The sequence below is a fragment of the Pieris napi genome, chromosome 1 (assembly GCF_905475465.1).
Source record: "Pieris napi chromosome 1, ilPieNapi1.2, whole genome shotgun sequence".
Lineage (NCBI taxonomy): Eukaryota > Metazoa > Arthropoda > Insecta > Lepidoptera > Pieridae > Pieris > Pieris napi.
In genome coordinates this window covers 411,957-426,976 of record NC_062234.1, presented here as the reverse complement: position 1 = coordinate 426,976, position 15,020 = coordinate 411,957, and the positions used below count along the sequence as shown (strand labels likewise).

General features: G+C 35.0%; 1 protein-coding gene across 2 annotated transcripts; it reads left to right on the top strand.

Moving 5' to 3' along the window:
• Nucleotides 1–5,250: 5,250 nt before the first annotated feature.
• On the top strand, nucleotides 5,251–14,955 carry LOC125053487. Of its 2 annotated transcripts, none has more exons than XR_007117589.1 (2): nucleotides 5,251–6,704; nucleotides 14,077–14,213. XR_007117589.1 is itself a non-coding variant. In XM_047654840.1 (2 exons), the coding sequence occupies exons 1-2, from the start codon at nucleotides 9,888–9,890 to the stop codon at nucleotides 14,262–14,264; spliced, it is 504 nt and encodes a 167-aa protein (XP_047510796.1). In that variant the 5' UTR covers nucleotides 9,140–9,887; the 3' UTR covers nucleotides 14,265–14,955. The 2 variants fall into 2 exon arrangements, 1 of the variants encoding a protein (XP_047510796.1); XM_047654840.1 differs by lacking the exon at nucleotides 5,251–6,704 and adding an exon at nucleotides 9,140–10,203 and having other exon boundaries at nucleotides 14,077–14,955.
• Nucleotides 14,956–15,020: the final 65 nt, after the last annotated feature.

Sequence of the window (15,020 nt, the reverse complement as noted above, 5' to 3'; positions counted from 1 at the left end):
TCGTTCGTATTGAATTATTGTTTTTCGATATTTAAGCTGTAGCCAGGCTTGGAGTTTATATTTGGTTTAGTTTGTTGATTACGTTCGAAGCTTAATATAAATTGTATAGAATCGTGTGTTTGTAGAGAAAAAAAATCTAGAATAAATGTACCCCCTAGACAAAAACCCCAAGTTAGCACTCTGCTTTAAAGCACTTTCTGATAAACAACATTAAGTAATTGTTTTGTTATCCAGCGCAAGAACAAAGTAGGTTTTTTTATATGCGTAATTTTGTCAACAGATGGCACCACATCCTGTTTGCATTCGTAAAATTAATTAATTAATTTATTTTTATTCGACAACTTATCCGATATTTTATTACTTATTCTGCTATTCGGAGCGGAGAAGAATCCACCAAAAAAGAGATAACTAACATCGGTCCAGCCGATCTTGAGTATAACTCAATCATCAAATCAAATCAGTAGTGTAACTGACACGACTTTGTTTTATATATTTAAGATTTCTTGAATGATCACGTACGGCAGTAGTTTCCTGCGATTTTCTCAGCATCATTTTCTTATATAAGGTGAGTGGGGGGACGATTGAACGGCTTTTGATGAGATGAGCAGAGTTGTGTTTGAACGTCTTGGAGAACTATATATATTAACTTGTACTAATTAATGGTTTTGATTAGGAACGAGCAAAAACTGTACGTTTTTATCATATCAATAACATAAGGTTAAATCTGTTCTAAAGCAGAGAAAATAATTAAATTAAAAAATAAAGATACGACTACAAAATAGGGTAAATTTTTCTTTAATCTTTAAAATTAATGTGAGATGTCGTCAACGGTTTTAAGTCCATTGCTTTTAGTGACTTGAAAACTCACATCTGACTTTAGTGAAAAAATATCTTTGTTTAACAAAGATACAGCTAATTGTTTATTTTTTATATAATAATTTTACTCCAACGGGAAAAGATTGAAACAGAAATTTTCAAACTTTTGCCATCTTAGTTTTGAGCCAGAATTTAGTGAACCAATCTGGTCCTGGAACACCGTCGTTAAATGAGTTAACATAGCGTTACACGAGAAAAATTACTTCTTTCCTAGACTAGCCATTTGCTATTCTTATTTAGATTTCATGAGCAAAGCCAGGAGGGTGGCCTAATGTAATACTTTAAACTCCGTTTTCATACGGTTGTAAAGTGTGGCAATGGGTATTTCATAAATTTTAGTTGCTCCAAATGTCAAAACCTTTCTTTTTACTTTTACTATGCTTCGGCCACATCATTAGTATAGGTAGTATGTTGCACGTTACGATGTTCGGACGTAATTATGAGGCATGAAAGCTGAATAAAACAAATGCAATTATTAATAATTAAGTATTATTACACGATATACGTTCAACCATAATTCATTAAACATTACTTAGGTAGGAATAGTGCCAACGTCTGATATTGATAGATACTTTTATTTTACTTTAGTTTTGCAATTTAAATTACATAGATAAGAATCGAAATTTAATTTATTTACCTATCTTCGCACATTTGGTATGAAGGCTGAATGATCGTGTAAATTATTTTTACCACTATTACTAAAAAGGCATACAGACTATTCCCACAAAGCTGCATTATTTCTTATTTATATTATTCTACATGATCTATGATCACGATCAATCTCGAATATGTACAGACACACAAATCTATTCGACGATGGGACGGATGTCCGACAAGCAAGCAAGACTGTTAATTAGCCATGAATTTTTTTACAAAAACAAATATGTTTATTATGGAACATAAGATATCACTTATTCCACGTCACAACAATCACAATGGCTCATGAACTGCAGACGAACATGCCACCAATGAGGCAGTTAATTGTAGTAGGTATAATATGTTTTGCAAACTGCAGTGCGGCGCGCATTTAAAACTAGATCAGTGTGTCAATCTAAAAGGACATTCTTTAACCTCGAGGTCACGTTTGGTAAGCTACCGTAACTATTATACCTTCAGGAAGCGCTACAACCGTGGCTAATACCTAACGGCTTCACCGCTCACGAGATAAAATGCGGAATCGATATGTAGCCACTGGATACGTAGCCCTACAAAATCTAGTTGTTACTAACTTGAACAGGCACTGCCTTGCACAAAGACCGAAATGACCATGATTTGCTTTATTATAAAAGTTATGTCGGGGCAACATTTCGGTTTTGTTTCATGAAAATGTAAAGTAAGAGGAAAAGCTATAGTACTATAATTTATCAAACGCCTATTAAAAAATGCTTGGCCAAATGTCGCTACAGGGCCACCAACTAGCAGGAGGTAAAAAAATTACTATCTGTGTCTAATATGCAATGTAGTTTGAATTGGTTAATACTACATACGGTTAAAGAATACATTACTTCGTGTGACCAACTATTCTAAAACAGTTGTAATTTTCTGAATGTTTCTGCGGTAGGCTACTAATATATATAAGCGCAACTTTGTACGATATAAATATATATATTTATGAATATACTATATTAATACCACCGATATGTATTTAAATAAGTCAGAAATTAGTAACAAAGCGCGAACTACATTAAATACCTACAGGATTAACGACTGCCAACTGATAGATTGCAGATGCACAAACGTTTACACAAAGGCGATTAAATTCCTCATATAATATACAGCTATGGACCTAAATCAGGAACGTGAACGCTGAGATTTGTAAAGGTTAAAAAGGCCATTCATCGCTTATTATTACCCCAACAGCGAAATCGTCATCAAATGTATTAAACCGTATCTATTTTAATTTTCTTATTTAATGGCTTCTAGCATATCAAAAACAATCCGATGGCGCTACAAACTTTGATCGTACCACCAAAGTCTAGAAGTAGGTTATCAGTCTTCTGTACAGCGTTGATTTTTGGTTCAATTATTTGAAATAAATGTTTTATTAATACTCCAAATAGATAGAAAAATTCACAGCTAACAACCTTCGTTAACTTTACACATACGTAGATGGGCAAGGGTCGACTAAATCTAGTCCAATTTAACCCCAAGAAGAAACGTTTTTCGCTAACACCCTTTGTTGCGCTCTCTTTGAAGACGTTTAAGCCAGATTTGGAGTACTCTGCCTAAAACCAGAATTGGAGTACTGGGCGTTGACATATCAAACGACGTTCACTTTCCCGGTCGTTTGCTAAATTAGCCTCCAAGATAGGTGGTGTGCTCAGCAAGGCGAAACGGTACTTCGCTCCGTGCCATCGCTTGCTAGTGTATAAAGCGCAAATTCGGACCCACATATAGCACTGTTCTCACCTCTGGGTGGGAACTCTCCTGTAAAAGCCCCTTCCACTTCAAGGGGGCAAAAGCGGGGGCATTTAATTTGCTATCGCTCTGCATCTTCTACCGCATTTAACATGGAGAGTGTTCCTAGACTTTCGGAGTTCCGCGACCAACCGTTATTTCAGGCGCACCACCACTATGAGGAACCAGCTACCCACTAAAGTATTTCAGTTCTTCAAAAAAAGAGCGTACCAATTCTTACAAGGCCGATAACGTCCCTGCGAGCCCTCTGACGTTGAGAGTTTTTATGCACGGCAGTTTCACTTAACATCATCGAGCCTTCTGCCCGCTTGCGCCCTGGTCTATAAAAAAATCTATCTTTAAGCGATTTCAGATACCTATTGTAAATTATCTATTTACTCCCGATATCAATATCTATGCCCGGAAACCAGTTGGCGGTATTCAAATGTCTATGAGATATTGATAAACGTTTTTCACATTATAATAATTTATCGCCATTAGAACATTTCGACCGTTTTATACTTAACAGCAAAAATACAATTTGCCGATTTCAGTTAATTAAACGAAACTTAATTGTCTGACGTAGTCTGTACTTATAATCGTGTAAATGAATACGCGTGAATGTGTGTGTAAATGAAGTGAATTCTGCCCATTTAATAATGAATTTTTGATAAATTATTTAAAACCGAGGTACACCGCCACACAATAAGTGGTCGACAATAAAGACAAGAATATTTTTTTATTAAATAAAGTTACAAATCTTAAAAATATTGAGTATAACCTCTTCTTGCCAAAATCACAGCTTGAATCCTTCTGGGAGTTCTGGGCATGCTTTCCATTATGTTTTTAATGACATGTTGAGGAATACGTTTCCACTCTTTTGCCATGACTCTTTTTACCTTCCTGACGTTTTTTGTGGAGCAGGTGGCACTAATCTTACACGTCTCTTTAGAACATCCAGACATGTTCAATTGGATTGATCATTGAGGTCAGGACTTCGAGCTGCTTAATCGAAACGACGGATCCCAACTTCTTGGTTGTACGCTTCCACGTCGCCAGAACGGTGCGAGCGAGCATTGTCGTCTATAATAATGGAATAACTGAAGAAGGTCCCCGTTTTTCGCAAAAGAGTTTATTTAAATCGAAGGCACATAAAATAATAAACTATTAAATATTGTACTTACTGGAGTTAAGATTTAGAAAGAATCGAAGATTTAAATAGATATATATTTTATATACAAATATAATCGATACTATTTCATTCTGAAACCGTGTTTCGACTCACTTATTGCACTTATTTATAGAATAACTCCAACTCGCGATTTCGATAGAGTTAGGGTAAGATTCAAAGTCGAGACAGCGTCAGTAGTTATAGGATATATAAATAAGGGAGTCATACTTAACATTAAGTCTCCATTCTGAAGCTTAGGTTTAAAATAACAAACATTTATAATATCGGAAATTATTGTTCCAAAAGCATTTTTCTTAATATATAAGGAGAAAGCACCTGATAATTTTATATGAGCCAAGTACACTAACATCTCGCAATTACAAAGCCATTGTTCAGAAGCGCGGCAGCCAAATTAAACTAGTCGTGATGATCGCCAGCTTTTGAAAGAAGATAAGAATATAAGAAGAAGCACAAAAAGTTTAGTGTCAAGAACAATTTTGAAAGCACTGAATGAATAAAAATCATACTAAACGGATTTATTACGTTTCACGTAGATATTTCCATTTTAAATCCACTTATTGGCGAACACATACTATCCGGTTTCATGATTGATTACCATACAATATAAACATGGCAGTACCTCCTACTTGTATTTCAATTCCGATAATGCGATCCAATTATCTATAATGGATGACCTACGTCCCAACTCCCAATGCTCATTTGTTTTGCATATTGAATTTGGAAAACATTTAATCAACAGTATATCGCAATTAATTGCTTTCGTGGAATCTATTATGTTATTATACTATCGTAATTGTGATAGGATTTATAGACCCGATCAATTATTATAGTTGTTTCTCTTTAAACATTACGATCTCTGTCTGAGCCGAGCATTGTCTTAAAAGCCATTTGGACCTCTAATCGGTTTAGTGTGCTTAATTCACGATACGCGCGATTGACAAATTAATCGTAATAAATTAAATCCGGCAGAAAATAATTAGGTCAGTGTTCAAATACATATCGATTTAAAATAAAAACTTTCATCGTATCAGACTTCCGTTTAGTTAATTTTAGCCGATAAATTGGCATTTCACGTTGAAGCACAATAATTGCTTCGTTTTTGCGGTTTCATTAAGCTCCTGTTAAATAAAAATGTAAACATGTTAAGAACAATTTGTGGGTTTAATCGTTTTTATGTTTCGTCTCTTACGTACGCATTTAGTGTATAATTTTTCCCATAAATTATAAAATTCATTCTTTATATCAGAAGATTTATCTTCCCGGCGCATTTGTTTACTTATATAACTTATTCTGTTATTATGAAATGGATTCTAGTTTGAAGGATTTCTGCAGTCTTGAAGATAAACACCTTATATCGGTAATACAATTTAAGTCTAATAATATTGTGACGCGGACGACGCCTTATACTTGGATACAATTGGATCAAATAACGTGTCAAGAATAATCTTACACAAAAATTACTAGGTAGAAAAATAATAGGTCCGTCCTACGATTTAGTTCCTGCCAAATGCCTGCTCTTTACCTCATTTTATTCCTTAGAACATTAGGTATTAATGCAAAAAGTGGAATGTAAATTTTATTTAAGTAAAAGTAAAATAAACAGACAAAATAATAAAAAAATGATTACTTTTAACTACATTCTATTTCGATATTTCCGCGATATGAATGAAATGCAAATGACGGCCGGCATCTTTAGGAACATATAAAATTAAGAATATATCGTTGTAACCATGACGCGTGTGGAGTATAGTTAATCGGTTTAGATCGGGAGCACCGCGCATTGAATGTTACGTGGTCACTCGGCCGCCGCACTCGCTCTGCTCATCCGCGAATCACCACACGCCGCCACCTGATGTATTTTGTATCTATATAATGGGGATGTCGCGCGTAACTTTAAGAGTGCCAAAGTGGAAATGAATAGGTAGCGACATGTCAAGACAGAACGGAGTAGACGGAGTCGTCGAGGAGCATGTCGTGGGTGGTCTCGCCGGAGTCAGCGGCGCGGCTCCGGGGAAAGACTATCGGGAGAAAAGTGCAAGTACTGTGGTCCGGGTTCTCACCGTATTTGCTTATCTGTTCTCCGTTTCCTTCGCTGCGATTCTGCTCTCCGTGTATTATATATGCGTGTGGAAGTCACCTGAGCTGATCGAGGCGCAGGGCCAGATCAGCGCGAGACGGGCTTATGATTTGGATTTTCGCCCAACGTTCACGGGCGACAACCTAACGTTCAATTTCACAGGTAAGTTTTGCTGCTAAAAAACTTATATTTATACAACAGTAAATTCACCTAAAGTACGCATATTTATTCTGCCTTTAAAAAGCGCTTTTGTTAAAGATTTAATTTTGATAAGGCAGTTATCTAAAGAAGAATGTCGTCATTCGTTGAATGGAAATTCTTTTCTGCAAATGTTTTTAGTAAATGTGGAAAAAGCGTGCTGAACCAAGACTTGTAGTAGATTAGTTATTCTCGACATGACCATTGCTATAAGGTCAAATCATACAAGTAATCCACGAAAACCTATCAGCGAATCATTTAAACTAAATTTCCCTTGACAGGGGTACACCTATGCATATAATATATATATATATATATACTAGTTACTACCTATATTATTTCTAGGAAAAAATTTTTACTTCAATAAAAATAACTATCTACTATAATAAAAAATAGGGTTGATCGTAGAGGGGTGAAAATTTAGGGTTGTATGTATTTTTTAATGGCACATTATAAAAAAAAAAATTTCGTCCAACAAAATAAAAATAAAATGTTAGGGGTGGACAAACCTTATTACTTAGGGGTATGAAAAATAGATAGTAGCCGATTCTAAGACCTACTGAATATGCATATACAATTTGATAAAAATCGGTCGAGCCGTTTCGGAGGAGAATGGTAACTAACATTGTGACACGAGAATTTTATATATAAGATATATAAATAAACATATTTCGCATGTTTTCATAGTAAATTAATAAAATTGCATATCTGTTGCTACGTTTATTAACTATAAGCCAAAAATAGCTGTAAAATTTAAATTATCTTGGCATTTTTTAAAGAGCTGATTCGTAAGATGCTTGTGAAGAGATGCTATCTTTACTCTTTGCTCCACATGTCGTGGAATAAATTAGAAAAACAAAAAACAAAGGTTTAGCCTCTATCAGAAGCGAAATAGAAGCACGCACTAACATTATAGTGAGATTAATTTTCAAACAAACAGTAGAGCAAGCAGTGACCACATATAGCACCGTTCACGCGTACGACACATGGCCAGCATGGGCAATGGGCATGTTATAGGGAGAGGAAAGAATTCATACCTATTCGCAAATGAACTATAATGTTCAAAGAACTTTTTTTCTCATTACAAAAAAAATATTTTATTTACATGAGAAACTTAATATACGAACGAGATACACGTCGCCATCAGCCGTCCCAATTTTAGTCTACTAGGCTCATTCTGATATAGTAACATTTTGAATTGGTTAAACGCGCTAATATTACGAATAATTGCACACCCTCATACTTAATAGACTTCTTCAAATAATTTTACGTAGCTTCGGCAAGATAAGCAAACTCGCTCGACGAGTATTGCGTGTAGTGGTGTGTTTTATTAAATGATTAGCTACTATGGAGAGAGTTATATAATTTTACATTATACAGGTGCTATAAACATATAGGTACGTAGTTGTTAACTATACCTAGGTAGCTCGTGGTAGATATTATTATACAAGACAGGCGCGCAGCTGGAGAGGAAATTCAACATATTATATTAGGCAGTTGAATCTTTAATCCAGAGCCTGTGTACGACCACTTAAGTCGGATTATCTTATTTAGGGTTTCAATGCATTCAATGCAGGTGTTGCCACGCGATCTCCTATTGTAGCTATTTTTAGACAAGTAAATCTGTGGGAAAGTTGATGTAGTAAACTGAGTAATTCGGTAATATCCGATGTTGCGGTGTGTCGTGAGTACGAAGGTTTACCTCGAAGGGTTTCCTGTAATCCAATTGATACCGCCTAACCCAATTGTGTCGAACTAAACATCAATTAACCACTTTGCAATTAATTGTTTGTTTAGCACGCTTTAATTTAAAAAGGGATTTAGGAGTATTTCTAATCAACATTAAAATGTAATACTTACTATAAAACTTAACATAGAGCTAAAATAAATATTGCAAAACTGTCTTGTTTTGATTGAAATTTAAATCTTAACTTAAAACATTTTAATGGGGATAAGCACGGAAAGCTAATAACTATACTTAATAATGATTAAGACGCTAATGTAAATATTAAATCCGACGAAGCTTTATTGTGTATACGTACTAAATATATAGAGGAACTACGTGTGTGTGTAACTACTAGTGCCTATACCATGATCACTATTAGCAAGATTATATACACGTCACCATGACAGTTAATTCTTGTGTCTTGTATATCTGATATAGTCAGTCTGGTGCGACGCGGTTATTAATTAAAATTGAAAATAATTAAACGCAAAATCCCTGACGTAGATATTTCGTGTGATGATAGTAAAACCAAACAGTCCGAGAGTACCTACTGCAAATAATATATATTAACACCAAAATTAAGATTTCAGTCTATTAAGTAAATTAATAATGTATTCTAACTAATTCCTGTTATATCTTCCTACTTCAGAGTAATTACAGTATTAAAAAATATATTAACGGATTATTGAAACAAATTATAAGCAAGCTAAATTAATTGAAAAACGAGTGTATTATATACGTCGATTACAACTATTTACTTTGCAATAAGTGCCTATTTACATAATACGTAAATTGCAAACTTTGTTAGCGAATTATTGATCAAGTGATGTTTGGTGGAGGCGCGCGCCGCCCGCCCATTGCCTTCCGCCCAACCGCGGCCACCCGTCTACGCAGTGTCACACGTCACGCGGCTGTCACCCGCTGTGACAACACTTTGCACTAATAACGTGTTGACCTCTGCCAAATTAACATTGTTTGCAAATTGTTACACGCTTCAACGCAACGTCCGGCGCCCGGCAGCTCGTCGCCGCTCACTCGCGCTTTCTCGCTTCAAAGTGTAATCGAAAGATATATGCTCAATTATCTTTAGATTCGTAATCTTACATAAACATAAAAGTAATCTGTAAAAACAATATAGTTTCGCGAACGAGGGGTTCATGACAAACGTAACGCGATCGGGTCTACGTCAGTAACTGGAATAGATCTCATACTAACGTGAGCGTGAAATTAAAGGATAAACAAATGAATACTGAAGCGGGCGGCACAATAATGGAACAACAGTCGGCATCAGAAGGTGTCAAGATTCAGACACGGGCCGCGTGACCCGGCGGCAGGTCGAGGCGCATCGGCCGAAGTGGGGCATATCGATAAGTGTGGCCTAGTTAGCGGCTTCCGTGAGGACGCGAGTGCATTCCGGGGCGATGTCGGGCAGGTCGTACTTGTCGGGCAGCGTGCGATCGTGCGGCGGGTCTGTGCGGCTCGGAGCCGGGGCCGCCTCGGCTCACGAGGTGGTGCTGGAAGCGCTGTACGAGCGGAAACGCGACAAGAAGAGCGTTCGCGTGCTCACCGTCATCATATACGTATTCTGCGTGTCACTGGCCGCCATCATGCTCTCCCTCTACTACGTGTTCTTCTGGGAGCCCAAGGACGCGCACTACGCGCAGCGCAAGGTGTTAAACACTGTAACGCAGCCACCCAGCACTACACCTTTGCCCACATGCTTTATGACCCACACTGGTAGGTCACACCCACAACACGCTTTATGTCTACTCTATCCATAAACCACAATTCTGGTGCTATAATAGGAACTTAATTACTTTACTACAGAGAAGACATGTACCTACTTCTTGATCCCAAATAACAAGCAATTAAATTTTCTTCTTTCCGATTCTCTTCATCTACCTCTTGATCATTGTCTCAACCTTTGCACTATAAATGCGCACTCTTCTCACAAAGAATGTGTGCTTCTTAGACCTGTACAACGTAGAAGCTTTTTGGTAGAAAATATGTTAATTAGTTTTAATGTTTTAATTATAATGTGTGAATTGTAGTAAGGAATCGATATACTTACTAACGTAGGAGCTTTCACGTATACAAGTAAAGTCGTTGAAATTATTATTGATGGACTACATTATTGTTAAAACAATTTAAACGCTGGCAAACCAACTTCGAAATCCCGATTTTTTTCGATTTAGATTCCGTAAGACTTTATTGTAGCTTGGTATACGTATGTGATAACCCCCCCAAATTTGCAACCCTGTAGTTTTTTAATAAGTAGTGGAACCAGCTACTCTGAAGTATTTCCTAACCAACTTAGGGTCTTTCAAGAAAAGAGCGTACCAATTCGTAAAAGGCCAGCAACGCACTCGCGAGCCCTCTGGCATTGAGTGTCCATGGGCGGTGGTATCACTTAACATCAGATGAGCCTCATGTCCATTTGCCCCCTGTTCTATAAGTATCAACAATCGTTAATACGTTAACTAATGGTCTAAGATCCCGCTATACAACGACCTTCACCGAGATGCTTATTTAATGAAACTTATTTTATATATAATTTAATATGTCAATAAATATAATCCATATGGGTTGCCTAGCAAATTTCAGTCCAGAGTATGTTTAATTAATTTAAAAAAAAAATATTTTTTTAAACATTTCACCGGTATGATTATTAGATAAATTCTATACCAATCGAAAGTATGAAGCCCATAGAATATGCAAACGTTAGGTTGTTTTTAATCAATTCATTATTTATGTGTATATTTTTTATGTGACACTAAAGTATATATACATCTTTAGTATAAAAGAAGTTTATAGTGATACATATATAATACTACCCTGATTAAAAATATTGATTGAAAAAAGTTCAAAAAATTTACTACATGCAAATTATAAAAAAAAAAATTTTTTTTAAATATTAATTAAACTTACTCTGGACTGAAATTTGCTAGACAACCCATATGGATTATATTTATTGACATATTAAAATATATATAAAATAAGTTTCATTAAATAAGCATCTCGGTGAAGGTCGTTGTATAGCGGGATCTTATACTATAAATAAGTATCGTCCAAGTAGGGTGGCGCCTTAAAAATCGTAATCCGCTCGTTACGCAGTCCATTATTATTTTATGACATAAATTAAATATTTGAAGTTTCTATGAAGGCGATGTAAAATTTACGACACGATCGGCTATTAAGTATAACAGCTTCACGTTAAAGCTTCTCGAAGATAAAAAAGCTCAATGTATATTTTCTAACAATTCATAATAGTGACTGTCACTGAAGTAGTAAATCTATTTACTTATAAATGCGATTGTTGCTCTTTTACGTTCTTAGAGAAGCCGATAGAAATCAATTGAGCCTGAAAAAGAATATGGTCTAAGCGGATATTAAATAAGGTCATGCTTGTTGAGCAACTCAAACATTTTAAAAGAGAAACAGTTGACTATAAAGACTAACGAGTAACGAGATGATTCATTACGTCTAAATTTAAATTGTGTACACTAAATTTATGGCATTTTATTTATACGAACTGAAGCTTTCATTGTTCCACATCCTTTCAGGTGCATTTGTTATATAAAAGTTTACTTTCAGTTGCCGTAGTTTTGTCATTCAGTCTCGATAAAATACAGTTAATATTACATTATTCGTGTAATATAATCCATTTAGGATGGGATTAATTTCATAGTGCTACTCAGCTTGATCTCTAGTATTAACAAAACTTTTATTAAAATTTTACATATATTTTAGCCCCGTCTCACCTCTCATAATAAACGGCTTAAATTCAAATTCGATTTTGTTCCCTTCAGGGTTCAAGGGACTCTTGGGCCGTCGGGTTCAAGTGCACAGGTGTCAATTAATGATTGATGTTGGCGCCTGGTAGACAGTACAGGTGACCCCAGAGCTGGTGCTTTTCTCGCTCGAATATGTATTGCTGCTTTTCAATACATATTCGTTGAGGAAATGCTGCCAGCGTTAAAGGTACCTACACTGCCACAGGGACCAAACTTTTTAAATTTGTTTAAATTTTATTTTTATTATTACTATGTAGGTTAAGAAAATTGTAAATACTGCATACTTGTGTGAAGTATTAAAATGTCAATAAAAAAATATCAAATTTACAGAAATAACATATCAATTGTATCGAAAACGGATAATGCATATTTTACCGAATGCCAAATTAAAGATGTTGTTAAGAAAGGCGGAATAAACACAGCAATAAATTCTATTGATAGAACTTGATAACTTTTAATTTGAAATTACTTTTAAATAATCTCAGTTTAAGCCAGTTTGTAAACGTTTATATTTGAGCTATTCAATATACCTAATATTTCAGGAATAAAAAAAACTATTAGTAATATTAGTAATAGAAAACGGGGTCAGCTGCTGCGAAGGAAGCCAATTCACTCAGCTGGTCAAAAAAGGGTGAGACGTTATTAGTGTATGGTGTTCCACTTCACAGAGTTGTGCAGTATAACCCTATGTGGTTATCTCGACCCCACTAAAAAAAAAAAAATATTAGTAATAGTTGACTGACAAAATCCGTAAGAAACGCAACTTAAGTTGAACCTTTGACCTTACCTTTTATTAAGGATATTTCTTTTCGTAACATACTACAGTATATTATCGTTTTTAAACTTAGATGGCCTACCGTCAGGATGGCCTGGCGTTAAATTTTAATCCTGTAGTTACGAATTAAGTTGAATTACGTTACTTAGATATTTATTAACATTTACTTTGGAGGGAAAACTTACGTAGACGAAAAATAAACTGAATGCGGTTTATTAACTTGCGCGTGTTGCACAAAGATATTATTTTAGCGGAATTTCATTTGAGCACTTCAAGTAGGTACGTATGGGATTCAGATCCGTAATAATTCTAAATATAGCTAACGGCAGTTGCAATAACCGATAGCCAGCCATTCACTGATCATGTTTATAGCATATAAATCACTAACGAATTACTCAGAATAGCGATGTTCTACATATAGCATCGGTTAATAAATTAAAACGGGAAGCGAGTAGGTACCAGACTATATCATTTATAAAAATTACCTTTGGCTCTATTTTTCCATGACTAAAGTTGGTACTAAGCAATACCGACTCAATAATTTTGCAGACGAGACATTAATGTACCTACTACGAACGTTTCTCTAAGTTTATTTTTTCTCTCATAAATCAGTGTTTGCTAAAGAGCCAGCGCGAATTCGGCTTTTCTAAATATTTACAAGACCTCGTATTTTCCGAACTAACAGCAACATAAATAAATGTCGGACTCTTTGACGGTTCATTTTATTGAGTTTTTTTGTTTGAAATAAGACTTTCTAATTTAAGTATATTTTTGAGTATGTTTGCTTTTATACCTTATTCATTGGGAGGTTTTGGGTATCCGTTCCATTGTGTCTTACAATTCTCGCACGAAAATATTTTTTTAAAGATATTAATAGTCTTTATACGAAGACTCTCAATAATAAATATTTAATATAAAGACGTCTTACAAAGAATGTACCTTACAAAAGAGTTGCTTGGACTTTTTACGTCCCGTACCTAATAGTATTTTAAAACTTTTACTATTATTATTTTATTATTAACCTAAAGATTTCTCTTTCAGGACGAAGCAATACCTCAGTGAACGAGTTTATCGCTCAACCAATAATAGACAACATCACCAGTTTTATCAATACAAATGAATCGTTATCAAACGAGGATTGGTTTACCAACAATACAGCAATGGAAATGCAAGAAAATGTAACAACATACGACACGGAGGCCCTACAGAATATTACCAGCGTTACATGACGTTGAACTTGGCCAAAATTAAGACCCACAGGTCTCTAATGAAGTCGAGATATTTTCGACTGTTGTTGAGTTAAGTTGCATCCAGTACAGACTATAAATAATTATTACTATAGACTACTAAACTATGTACGTATCTAGTCGGAGACCAATGTTATTATGTAGGATGCACGTAATTATATTGCGCCTGCAGATATTCAGTTAGCAAGGCCTAGATAAGTAAAACAACGAGTTTATATTTTACTGTTAAGGCTTTCTCGAAATACTCTTAGAATAGCCCTTTGTGATTTTACAACTGGTGGTAGATCAATTAGCATCCACAAGATGTAAAAATTAATTTTAATTTTTTTTGGAACCCCATAAAGTTCGGTATTGCTTTATGTTTGTGAAATTGAATTATACATAGAAACTTTTAGCTTTTGTTCGTAAAAGTGAATAGAAAGTTTAATTAAGTATAATAGAAAAAAAAATGTATATACACATTACTGCCTGATATATAATTGTATTCTTCGTTGTGTTTGTTTAAAAACCGAATGTACCTACTAAGTTAAATTAGTATTACATATAGTTATTAGGTTATTTTATCATTGACATTATATTCTCACTTGACCTCTCTAATCTAGATTCTGGGTCGTTAAATTCAGTGCGTTCTACAACGATCTAAAATAGGATAATAAATCAAACTTATAACTTTTCATATGTGACTCAAAATAAACCTTAGTTAAATATACTCTATTAAATTCTAAGAACAGATAAAAA